This window comes from Cryptomeria japonica, chromosome 1 (assembly GCF_030272615.1).
Source record: "Cryptomeria japonica chromosome 1, Sugi_1.0, whole genome shotgun sequence".
NCBI lineage: Eukaryota > Viridiplantae > Streptophyta > Pinopsida > Cupressales > Cupressaceae > Cryptomeria > Cryptomeria japonica.
The window spans coordinates 104012936-104026426 of NC_081405.1; the positions used below are offsets into that span (position 1 = coordinate 104012936).

The window sequence follows — 13491 nt, forward strand, 5'->3', positions numbered from 1 at the left end:
ATTTTACATTCATATATATCTATTGAAAATTTCAGTAAATATATTTTTACAAGATCTAATCATGTAAGTGTACCTTTATTAAGTGCATTCTGTTTATTTATTTTTTTCTTAAAACATCTATTACAAAATAGTTAAATAAACAAAGAATCATTATTAATTTATATGACAGGTAGAAGTGACCGTCAAATTGCAGTTACCTCATCCAGGCATTGACCGCGAGTAGTTTACGAAATATCCACCTATTGTAAAGCACTTTTTTCAATGGAACATCCAAATTTCAAACAATTTCGAGGAGAGTGTTCGAAAATGAAACTCTCACGATGGGTTTGGCGGCTCCACACATTAATTGTCATTCTTTATTCGAATTTCGCTGCCCACCTGGTTTTTTCTTACAGATTTGTCATTTGAGCCAACTTGGACATTTTTCGTTCATTGAAAGTGCCGGGCATTTTCACCAGAGCAGCATGGGACAGTGTAAAGTAATTCCACTTAATTTGATCTTATATCCCAATTTGTTCATGTTTCCCAATTGAGATTTCTTCTGCGCAAGATCCAGATATTTTATTCTGCACACCCCCAACATTCAAGGCAGTGCAATGGAGAGGGATTTTCAAGGGATTGTTGGTCACTGTTTAGCTAACTCCTTTTACAATCGTGCAGCTTTCAGTTTTAACTCAGCCCAATGCAGTAATTTATGCTATGCTTTCATTGCTAAGCTCTCTCCATATTTTTTAAGTAAGTGGCAGATCTCGAGGCCCGGGAACGACTTCTGCTTTAAAAATGATGCATGGGTTATGAGTATGCCAGAAATGGGGTGCCGAGGAAGTAAAATTATGCAGCAAGCTTGGGAGGAAGTGTGTCGTGTGGTGAAGGAAGCAGAAGCATATCTCGATTTGTGCTCAGACGAGAATTGGGGGATCAATTCTCTGATTCTGCCCAGCACAGGGGAAGCTTATGCGGTACATTTACATGACCTTGTTTGGTCGCTTGTTTGTCTAGATCTCAATGTCTTATTTCTTGAACTTGAAAAGGAGTCTGAACTCTTGCAATTATGTGGAGATGGAGGAAGTTGTTACGATTCTGACATGATTGACCCTGCATGCAGAGCAACAATGCACAAATATCCTAATGCATATATGTTTCCTGGAAGTCGAAATTTTCTCTATTCAAAAAGTGATCGACATTTCAGACAAATTTGGCAAAAAAGATACCCTTCAATCCTTGATACTAAGCCGAAGAATATTGATGATTCATACACCCAATGCTTAGATGTGCAGAGTGCCCTGCTGAGGTACACAGATGAGAGGTACAGTGAAGCAGCCTGCACAAAGATGGGTGATTTCTGTGCAGAGATGTCCAACTTAAATCGAGTTCACGATGAGTACCAAGATAAAAGAGGGTTGATTTTCAGCTTCGAACAATTTTTAAATGCTCACCAACAGTTGGCTCAGGGATCGTGTCTCAAAATGAATGTTGAAGAGGAAAGAAAGGCGACCATTTCTAAATTCATTGCAGCAAAGCTGCAGGCATCCATTCGAAATGAACCTGCAATTAAAGGCCGTTGTGTATCTCCATGGCTGCAGATCGATATCAAAGACTTGATTATCAGCCACAAATCAATAGGAGAGGGATCAAGTGGACTTGTACGCGAGGGTTCGTGGCTTGGATTGAAGGTTGCGGTAAAGGAACTACAAATAGATAATTATACAATGGATGAGGTAACGCTAGCAGAAATTGATGTTCATGCAAAGCTGTATAATCCTTTTGTTGTTCAATTGATAGGTGTCTGTGTTACAGAGAGATTTTGTTATCTTGTGATGGAATTGTTGAGCTCCAGCTTGGATACAATTCTTAAAGAGAGATTAGAAAGAAACAAGCCCTCTTTGCCCCTTCCAGTCGCAGTGGACATTATGCTTCAAATATCACGGGCAATGGAATATCTCCATAGCCACAAAATCATGCACATGGATCTTAAAGCAGCTAATGTCCTCATACAACCTTCAGCAGTGCCAGAATTCAGATATCAAGGGTATGGACGAGTTAAGCTTTGTGATTTTGGGCATTCCAGTTTGAGACTACACAGTTTTCGTTGTTCAGATTGGCCAAAAGGAACTTCTCACTGGAGGGCGCCTGAAGTCTTTGTGGATCCCCAAGAAGATTTAGAAATAGAGGCAGAGCCTCTAAAAGAGTATACCTACAAAGCAGATGTCTATAGCTTTGGCATGACTTGTTATGAGATTCTAACAGGCAAGCAACCCTTTGAAGATGTTCAACTAGCCAAACATGTCTTCAGAAAGATAGCTCAAGGTGAAAGGCCAAGTTTGCCTTCGTCCTGTCCACTGGTATTAGCAGACTACATAAAAAAATGTTGGGACACAGATCCACGCCATCGCCCTTGTTTTTCTCAAGTTTCAAATTTTTTGAGGTACATTAAGCTGTTGATCATGAGAACAACTGATTCTCGTGATTGGGATTCCTTATCTGCTCTTTGCAAGGGTTTTGATAAACATGAACTTGTCAAGTGTAGTGGTGAAGGAGGTGGATTAGATGAAAGACCAGCCTATTTAGAGGAAGAAAGGATTATAGTCAGAGCCCTTGATGGAGATTTCCCTGGATTTTTCTTCCCCCATCCTCTTTCGCATCAGATGGCCCGACCTTCAAGTCCTAGAGTTGAAGTTTTTGGTAATCTTCCTGATTACATTCAACAGTATTCTTATGAGGAAATTATGTGGGCTACTGATTGTTTTACTAGGAATATTTCAGAAGCTTCTCGTGTAATGTTGAGAGGTATTCTGCAAGATGGAACACCCGTTACTGTGAAAGAACAAGTCAAATTAGAAATTTCAATGGGCGAGATAAATATATTGTGCCGATTGCATCATCCAAATATTGTCCGCTTGCGTGGTGTTTCAGCAATTTCTTGGCCTTCTAGTCCACAACAGTGTAAGACCTTTTTAGTCTATGATCAAATGGTAATGGGTTCACTCAGTGCACTGCTTTTTCGTCCCAAGAGCATTCTTAACTGGAATTTAAGGAAAAAAATAGGCTTGGGTATAGCACAGTTCATTGCTTATATCCATGATAACTATGGAAAAAGGAGAAAGAGACTTCTGGATTTACATATCAGTTCAAATAACATATATCTAGATGAACGATTTACTCCTAAGTATTGTGGCTTTGAATCGGCAATATATATAAACAATAGCAATTCTCAAGTGAAACAATTGGAACTGGCACTACAGCTTGAAGAATTTAGAAATGTAAAAGACTTTGGAATAATTCTGTTAGAGCTGTTGTCTGGTTGTAAATGGGAGGATATGCAATATTCATTGAGTTCTATTCATAATTCCATCAAAACAGAAGGATCTAAATTCCTCTCACACTTGTTAGACAGAGAGTTGCAAGGAAAGGTGAACAAAAGGGAAGCAATGAGATGGGTGAAGCTTGCCTTGTGGTGTTTCTCCAGGTATCCAGCGGTGCAGCCTACCATGAACCAAGCTGTGCTAGTCATGAAAGGCTTAAAGGAGTTTTCAGCGTTGCCACCTAGTGTGATTGGATCGAGTTGAATGAACAATTTATTCACATGAAGCACTGAATGTTTATGTTAATAGTGTAAAATGATTAAATTGCTGTTCAAACTTCAAACAGTCTCACAGTGGTTCAACAGGTGAAGATGAAGGGTGTGTCATGCCATCCACCAAGATATAATTTATCAGCAACGAGATCCAAATTAGATCTCGACTTTGACAAAATGGATCCTCCTAATTGCTTAACTGAAGGAGACTTCTGACATAAATGTACAATAATTCAACATGTGATCAGCTACTTAAGGGCAGAGATGCCCATTTCTATGCAACTCGGTTGTATCCATAAAAAGAGAGAGTGGCTCAAAGTGGAGCTTCCCTCAGCTTTGACTTGTACAAACCTATTAGCTAGCCTGAACTCCTCTGCAGCTGAGAACTTTCCATGTGTAAATCCAACTCACCTGCTCGGTTAAGCAGCCTCGAATTCCTGTACTATTTTTATTTATAGAAACATATTCATTATTGTCAGAACACACACACACATTTAAATTTCATGTCTTTTGTAGAAATTTGAATTGTTGACTGACAACTTTTATCTTGCCTGGCCCTTCTTTCATATCTCATTAATAACAGTAAGACCATTCCCAGACGCTGGTTTCTATAGTTTACTTCAAATTTCTCTATTTTTTAGGGTTATTTTCTCATATGCCATCATGTTATGTGTTAGAAAATTTTGGCTTTCAGAACTTCATCCATTACTAACAAAATATTTCGGCAGGGTTCAGTTTCCTTTACACTCTAAAAGCATTGTGTATGACGCAGGTTATGAAGAGTTTACTGAAAGTTTATAGAATATTGCATTAAAACACGTTTGATTCTACCACTTAATCATAGAGGCTATAATTGATTGATTTCTTTGAATTTGTCAGGGTATTATGGTGGTAATGAAAAAATAGTTTACTCTATTAAAAAGAGTCCGGAGCTTAACAGCCAGTGAAATCCAAATAGTTCCACTGCAGTATCTTAGATCTAGTTTAAAACAGTCCAGAAGCCTCTTGATACATGTGATGTGTACTCATTGATTTACAAAGGCTAAGCATTGAATGTCTGAAAGAAAAGATAGTAGCATAAATTTCTAACTCTGGATAAAACTGGGTTTTTTTTAACAAATTATGAATTGGAATCTCGCATTGTTAGGGTTAGAGAAATGACCAAGTCTCTTTTTTATCTTCTTATTAACCGGAAGGAATCGTGTACAGGGCATTCTTTTGGCCATGACAGCAAAACAAGATAAATACCCGAAGTCAAATTGGATTGGGGAGATTATTATTACAAATTTATCTAGCTTTCTGACACCAGAGATATAACTAAATGGCTCAGCCTTGTGATTCCAAGTATTCTACACATACTGTTGAACCCTAGTTCTGGAGAATGCTCGATGTATAAGATTTCTGATACAGATGCTTTTTATTTGCAATTTGCAGGGAGATTATGGATAAATATGGCAAAAAGATTTACAAACTGTGGAGCTGCTGATGCAGATGATTTCAACGGACATGTCATAAAAAGATGAAATTTTACTTTACCAAGCTGTGGAAGCAGATAAGATAGATTTCAGCATAATATCGTTCGCAATGCCCTCAGGTGGAACAGTATTACGAATGTCTCCTCATCTGACCCTAATACCCTTGAAATTCTTCTTCACCACATAACCCCTTGTCTGCAAATTCACTGGATGAGGACATTCGGCTTGATATTATAGCATTCAAGAGGCTTCATTGTTAAAACTTAATATAGCAGATACCTTTGAAATTCTTCTTCACCACATAACCCCTTGTCTGCAAATTCACTGGATGAGGACATTCGGCTTGATATTATAGCATTCAAGAGGCTTCATTGTTAAAACTTAATATAGCAGACACAATGTAGTTAGGCAATGGCTACGCAGGGGACAAAACGGCCCCACCAATGCCATGCCTTCCCTTCTCCATGCCCCCATGCCATGACGCCAGTCCAATCAAACTGTCGCGTGAGAAGTTCTGCCCCCAAAATTAGTACTGTCCTGCCGCCTCCATTTATTTTAATATGTTATTAATTTATTATATATATATTTAAAAGTTACAATAAGTAATATAATAAATTAATAGTTGATTATATATTTAGATTTTTTAATAATAAGTTATATGTTTTTTTTAATTATTATTTCTATTTAGTTTAATAAAAATCATATTATAATATTTATAATATGTAATTGATGATTTTTTAATACATATATCTTAAAATCATCAATTACATATTATAAATATTATAATATGATTTTTATTAAAATAAATAGAAATGATTAAAAAAAAAAACATATAACTTATTATTAAAAAATCTAAATATATGGATGGCGCGCGTGCAGATGTCTTCGAGCGGTCGAAGCCCTAGCTCGCGGGAGGCTTTTGTTGCAGGTGCAGAGGGGGATAGAGTTGTTGTGTCAGCCGTCGGGGGGAGGTTTGGTTGCGCGGGAGTAAGGGGTGGCAGAGTGGGAGGAATGGCTCCGGACTACTGCGGGCAGCGAGCTTCCGGTGGGACTCTCGTGAGGTTTGGGGGGTCCGTTTGGGGGCATCTTTTGGAGGAGCTTGGAAGGGGGGAGCCTTAGGGGCGGCGCTTTCACAAGGGGCTCTTCGAGTTGGGGTCCTTGGTTGCCCTTTGTCGCCTTTTAAATCTATTCAAGCTCTGATGTCGGGTTTTGGTGGTGAGGCCTCTCATGTGGCTCCAGCCATGGACTTCCATGCTGCGGTGGGTTCTAAACCTCCACCTCATAATATGAAGACATTTTCCAATAACCTTTTCTCCTCAAAACTGGAGACTGGAAGTACTGGTAATTCTCGCCTTACGAAGATTAATGGGTGTCTGGAGAGATGCAGTGAAAGGTCGAAGCTGGTCATTCCTCCGGAGATGATAGCGGTGTATATGGTGAAAATGGATAACAATAATAACAATATTGAAAAGTTAAATGAATTCAACCACAAAACCCTAGCCTAACAATCAACAAAGATCCACCATAACATATGAAGATTACCTAAGACAATGCAAATCACATGAAATCACAAAGATTATACCATCACATGTCCAATAGGGTTTTGATCTCCATTCTTCCTATCTCTATTGATCTTGTTTGATATATTTGCTCTCAGATTTTATATGCACAAGAGCTCAACAAAGAACGGAATGTGGTTGCAAGTAGGATCGTAGTGTAGTCAATTGATCAAGTAGTTAGCTCATTAGGGTTTGATAATGAGGGAAGCATCTCCTTATATAGAAGACACTATATGAAATGGAGGGATAAGATTGAGAGGTGTAAAAGGAGGTCGGCTATGATTAGAGGGTAGGTAAAAGAAATAATAAAATAATGAAAGGGGTAGGTAGTGTATGAATTAAGAGATGAATGACATGTGTCATAGGTAGAAAAGGCTAATGAATTAATTAAATAAATAAAGATTTATTTAATTAATAGAAGAAGTAGGATAATTAAATAAATAAGAATATTTATTTAATTTAGGAAAAGGATAATTTAAATAAATAAATGTATTTATTTAAATGAGAAATAAGGCTAGAAGAGGATAAATGAATTAATTAAATAAATAAGGATTTATTTAATTAGACTGGACAATTTTAGGTGTCTACATTTTGCCCCTCTTTGAGACAATGCGGGTTGTCGCGTTGTTTCAAAGAAGATAAGATGAACTGATACAGAGTTGCCCCAAGATGGGAATGATATGCCCCCTCGAGAGATTGGATGAAAATGTCTGAAAAGATTGCAGACAATCTCTCGATAAGAAAGAAAGGCTAGAATGGATTGACCGGATAAAGTGACAAAATCACGGGATAATGAAGACTGACTCGGAAAATGAAGGCGAGGGCTAGGGTAGGCTATAAGATAGACCACGGGCAAAAGACATCCTCATTGTCATCTACACCTTCACAAGATCAAAGTGCAGAGCGAGAAAAGAGCAGTAGCAGTCAGCAGCGATGGCCTTCGTTCACAGATTCGACTGTGTTCGCCGATTCCAGAGGCCGGCAGAGGCAGGAGAGCCAGTAAGTACCACCAAACCTCCTCGTACTTTGACGCATTTAATTTTGTCATTAATGCATGTCGAATAGGGTAATAAATGCGCTTAGACTAGGGTCCAAAAAGTGTCAAAAAATGTTTAGGCGCATCTGCGTTGGTGCCAGGCGCGTCTGTGTTCACTAGGCGCGTCTGTGTTTGTGCTAGGCGCGTCTATGTCTGGACCCGCGTCTGCGTCAATTGCGGCCGCGTCTATGCTGTTCAGGTGCGTTTGTGCCAAGAAGGCACGTCTATGTCAACTAGGCGCGTCTATGCAGAGCATAGGCACGTTTGTGTCAGGTAGGCGCGTCTGTGTCAGGCAGGCGCGTCTATGTCATGTAAGCACGTTTGCGTTTGAAAAGTATGAATTTGCATCTTCCAGGTCAAATCAGCAATTCTATGATGAACATACGCTGTCGATTGGATAAGCTGCTGAGAGGATACACTCAAGCAGGTCCTCTAGGAAGACTAGGATAGATCAAGGCACTTTGTGATGAATAGTGAGTACCAAGATAGAGTACTTTGTGATGAACAGGGAGTACTGAAATATGAGCAACACTTTGTGATGAGCAGGGAGTGCAAATGTGAGTAACACTTTGTGATGAACAGGGGGTGTCACACACGTAGTACTTTGTGATGAACAGGGAGTACCACTAGGATAAATAGCAACACTTTGTGATGAACAGTGAGTGTCACTAAGGTAGAAGCAACACTTTGTGATGAACAGTGAGTGTCACTAGGATAGATAACCATATGCATTAGATAGCGAGTAGCATTTTGTGATAAGCAGTGAATGCCACTATAACTGACATGATTGAGTTGTTTGACTGCAGGAGTATTTGTCGATGCTAGAGTCACGGGAGAGATTCCCGTCGACGCAGAGGTTGCGACCTGAGTTGACAGTCAAGGACAGAGCCGCTATCGAGGAGATAGGTTTGAGACATGTGTTGTATGTGCCTGAGTTTCGGGTGAACATGGGACTGCTGATTGCATTAGCTGAGAGATGGCACTCTGAGACGTGCATGTTTCATCTGCCGATGGGTGAGATGACAGTCACCCTGGAGGATGTGTACAGGATTATGAGGATACCGATCGATGGGGAGTTGATCCCATACGACCGAGATGGCAACAGAGAGGCCCTGAGATGAGTATTCCAGAACCCTGGACTAGAGATGAGGGCAGGACACGTGGCATGGGACACCATGACAGCCACCGGGTTAGCATTGCTGGCAGTGATCGGAGGAGCTATCAGTGGTTTCCTGTGTCCAGACAGGGCGACACGGGGTTTAGCTGTGGGCTGGGGAGGAGCACTGGAGACGCTGGTGACACAGCATACCAAATATGTCTGGGGACCATGTGTGTTGGCCCACCTGTATTATGAGCTTCATCAGTTTGTTTATCATGGGTCAGTGGGATTGGGCTGCGGAGTTACCTTGCTGCAGGTATGGGCTTACGAGCATCTGTCGGTTACCCGACCGATACACTTCAGGGGCAGAGGTTATGGACGCAGCTTTGTGCATTTATATGATATGATCACATCGCAGCCACGGATTGGCAGGCTAGAGCATTGGCGGCGGGTGATTGATGACATTGATGAGGTCATATGGCGACCATATCTGGGTTGCGAGCAGTGGGAGGATGATGCAGTTGAGCTTCCCTACACCTTCCGGAGCAGGTATTTGATTAGGCGGACACCCTATGTGCTGGAGAGGCAGCTGGTAGACAGGATTGGCCGATAGTTTGGCCGGATTCAGAGGATGCCCCGGGGCTCAGGCATGTATGCCCGCACAGTTAGAGATCAGGCACAGTTTGGGCCGTTGTTGTCGTATGATCAGGCAATGACACAGTTGGTGGAGATGATACCTCTACCCTGGGACATGTGGCCAGAGATCGAGGACACCGGCATAGATGCCGAGTATACAGCTTATTGGGCAGAGCATCCGTTCCCACGGTTGACAGATCCTGGAGAGGCACTGGAGGGAGATGGTGGGGGAGATGATGATGATGGTGGAGGTGATGGGGGCCGAGGCCGACGGAGGAGGGGAGTAGTTGGAGAGAGGAGGGTTGCAGCCCGAAGGGAGGGTGGTGAGGAGAGGCAGGCTCGGGTGGTGAGGGGTCGCGGTGGATTGCCGCTACAGGTACCAGCAGCACAGGGTCCTGGACAGGTACAGGCACAAGGACAAAGACAGAGACAGGTACCAGTACAAGCACCAGTACAGTTATAGGTACAGGCACAGGGGCAGGCACCCGTACAGGGGGAGCCACAGGCAGAGGCAGAGGGGGATGACCTGGTGGAGGCCGAGCTGCTAGATCTGAGGGAGATCTGCCAGGGCCAGGCAGATGAGATCCAGGGGCTGGAGAGGGAGAGGGATCGACTCAGGATGAGGCTCAGGGACACTGAGCGAGAGCGGGATCAGGCTATCCAACGCTACACAAAGGCTGAGACAGCACTGAGGGTAGGGAGACAGGCAGCTGAGGATATAGGGGCAGGATACGCTTATGTCCTGTGGGCAGGAGAGGAGATAGCCTACTGGAGAGACCTCTACTACGGTGCAGTGCCAGCAGATCAGCGGGTGAGGAGCTTCCATAGACCGTCGCGTACAGCGACAGCTACGGGAGGGAGCCGGAGGAGACAGGCATCGAGTGGTGGGGTTATGGGTCCTCCACCACCACCAGATAGAGGAGACAGGAGGGATGATCCTAGGGCGGGTCCTTCAGGGGCTCAGATTCCACCGAGGCTAGGCGGCTCTGAGGGAGGGAGTTCATCATAGCCTTAGAGGGCTCCCTATGTATCAGTTTTGTATCATTTTGTATTGTAGACACCTGCGGGTGCTTTTGTAGTCATATGATTTTGACATCATTGTATCATGACACTTTATTTATATATATGAGATGATTCATCTTTGCGGTAGCTATATGCATGTGTACCTATGTGATGAGATGTTTTATGATGTATGTTTTATGCTATGGATGCAAATATGTATGTAATGCAATATTTTTGTTCTTTTATGTTTTAAAATGTTATGCATGATGCAAATGTGAATGTATGTAATGCAAATGAATATGATAATACAAATGCAAAATGTAATTTATGCTAACAGGTGTTGTGTGCAGGATGTGATGCAGTTGTGATAGCTATATGTATGTATGAAATGCTTATATGTGGTAATGCAGGTGCAACTACATGAAATATAAATGTTTTTGGTGTGTCATTATACTCAGTCATGTGATAGCAGGCTACGCAGACTTGAGAAGGACGATGGAAGTCAATCAAGAAAGGGGGATGGAAGACAGAAGATATGAAAGTGAAAGAGCTTCTTGTGCGTTATCATCATTGAGCTTTATTATGGCAAGTAGGTTATGACAATCGAGGCATATGTTCGACCCAGAAAGTCATTATACCTGTTTGCATGGAGATAAGACAGTCACAAACAAGGAATGCCCCAGTTCACACTAGACCCACAGTGTCCTCATATCCTTGGACAAGTCATAGCATTACTAAGAGACAATCCACAGTCAGAAAATACAAACAGGTGACGATACCCCATCCTTGCCTTTCTAGTCAAAGACATCCTGGAAATAGAATCTCTAGTCAAAGACATCCTGGAAAAGCTAAAAGACATGTCACCAGAAAGATAAAATCAAAAGAAAACCAAGACTCGACACCAACAGCCACTGTAATCCTCAAGTTTAGTGTCTCTTGTCACTTGTATAAGTCTTATTTGATTGTGGTCACAATGTTTACTTTCACAGAAAGGATAGATAGCACTGAACCATAATGGTGTCTGAGTCTGTTGAAAAATTTGATTTGTTGAAGCCCATTGTTTTTGTTGTCTCATCTGAAACTGACTGAATCCATGAAACTGATACTTTATTGCGGAGAAGATGAAACTTTATTGCGGATCTGTGATGCAAATGCTGCTTTATTGCGGATTGTGCGCGGATAGACTGAAGAAAGCTAGAAGAAACTGTACTCCTTGAAACATGTGATGTTCTCAGTTCCACACCCATTACTAGACGTAGGATTTGTCTTAGCCACAGATAGGATCTGATTTATTATGAATGGACGGGGATGAAAAGGGAGGTTTATTATGAATGGCGAACCAATCTTAGGCAGATCAATAACAATCCATGATGGGAATGGGTAAGTTTGTTATGAACGAATAGGTTGTGAGTGTGTGCAAAGTGAAATGATGAAAGAGAATCCTGAAGGAGGGAGGAGCAATGTCTCTACGCATGGCGTTGGTGACCTAGTTTTCACCATGGTACTTGCCCAGGGCGCCACCGAAGTGGTTTTCACCGTTGGACGAAATTATTTCTCTCTATTTTTTTCGATTTTTCAATGTTTTTTGTGTCACAAGGCGCTTGTTTGCCAGGTTTTCACCAAGTAACGATTTTTATGTTTTATAATTTTTTTTGTATTTTTGAATTTTTTGATTTTTTTTGTATTTTTAAAATTTTTGATTTTTTTTTGTATTTTTGAAATTAGGATACTCTGAAGAGCTATGTGTAGAACCTGCGAAGGTGCATGTTGTTGATAGGATCCTCCAAAGGTTCACCTTCTGTAGTTGAGAGCTGATATATACCAGATCCATATGCTGTTGTAATAATGTAAGAACCAAGCCAGTTTGGTTCGAACTTGCCCTTCTTCTCTCTGTCTTGTTGATTTTTAGGATTTTCTCTGAGAACTAAGTCACCTACCTCAAATGTGCGAGGCTTGACCTTGTGATTGTAGCTGCGACTCATTCGTTGTTGGTAAGCTTTGAGATGACTAAAAGCAATTTGTCTTCGTTCATCCAGTAGTTCCACCTCTTGTAAACGAGAGACCCTGTAGTCTTCATCACTGATGATGTTTTGCAAAGAGACCCGTAAAGAGGGTAGCTCGACCTCAATAGGCAAGATGGCTTCAGAACCATAGACTAGTGAATAGGGTGTAGCTCCTGTGGGTGTACGGACACTTGTGCGGTAGGCCCAAAATGCAGGATTAAGTTGAATATGCCAATTACGACCAGCATCGTCGACTGTCTTCTTTAGGATTTTAAGGATTGTTTTATTAGACGCCTCAGCTTGGCCATTACCTTGGGGGTAATATGGTGTGGAGAAACGATGGGAGATATGGAAGCGGTCACAGAGTTCGCGAACATCCTGATTTTTGAAGGGACGCCCGTTATCAGTGATAATGGAAACAGGAATACCGTATCGGCAAATGATATAGTTGAGGATGAATGTAGCAATCTGTTTTCCAGTAACTTGTGTGAGAGGCATGGCTAATCCATTTTGTAAAATACTCTGTGGCAGTGATAATGAATTTATGACCATTGGAAGAAGGAGGGTGAATCTTGCCTATGAGATCGAGTCCCCATTGACAAAAGGGCCAAGGAGACGCAAGCGGTTTAAGTTCTTGTGCTGGCGCATGTATGAGATCTCCATGAATTTGACATTGCTTACATTTATTGACAAACTGATATGAGTCTTTCTCCATATTGGGCCAGTAATATCCAGTCCTAATGAGTTTCTTGGCCAAGGTAGGACCACTAGCATGTGGACCACATATCCCTTCATGCACTTCCCGTAACGCAATCTGAGCTTCGTCGCTTTCTAAACATCTAAGAAGAGTGCCATCTAGACCTCGTCTGTATAGGATATCGGCTAAAATGACATATCGAGAGGATTGGTGAATGAAAGTGCGACGTTGGTTATTTGATAGATCAGGAGGTAGAGTATTGTCACGTAGGTATGTGAAAATGGAACCATATAACTGGGATTCGGGACCAACAACGCATAGCGTCTCAGTAGGCAGGATCTCATATGAAGGGACCAAAAGGTTATCCACCAAGAACTCATAGCGGGTCTCGTTCGGAGGTAGATCGATCA

The 13491-nt window shown here is 41.7% G+C and overlaps 1 protein-coding gene across 1 annotated transcript; it reads left to right on the forward strand.

Annotated features, from left to right (window-relative positions):
- The first annotated feature begins 314 nt into the window (after window positions 1-314).
- LOC131040630 (uncharacterized) lies at window positions 315-4099 on the forward strand. Its single transcript, XM_057973585.2, has one exon. It carries the CDS (start codon window positions 597-599, stop codon window positions 3564-3566), a length of 2970 nt encoding a protein of 989 aa, XP_057829568.2. The 5' UTR covers window positions 315-596; the 3' UTR covers window positions 3567-4099.
- Window positions 4100-13491: the final 9392 nt, after the last annotated feature.

Coding starts and splice junctions, on each gene's coding strand:
- LOC131040630 (XM_057973585.2), top strand. CDS start 597: ATGGAGAGGGATTTTCAAGGGATTGTTGGTCACTGTTTAGCTAACTCC.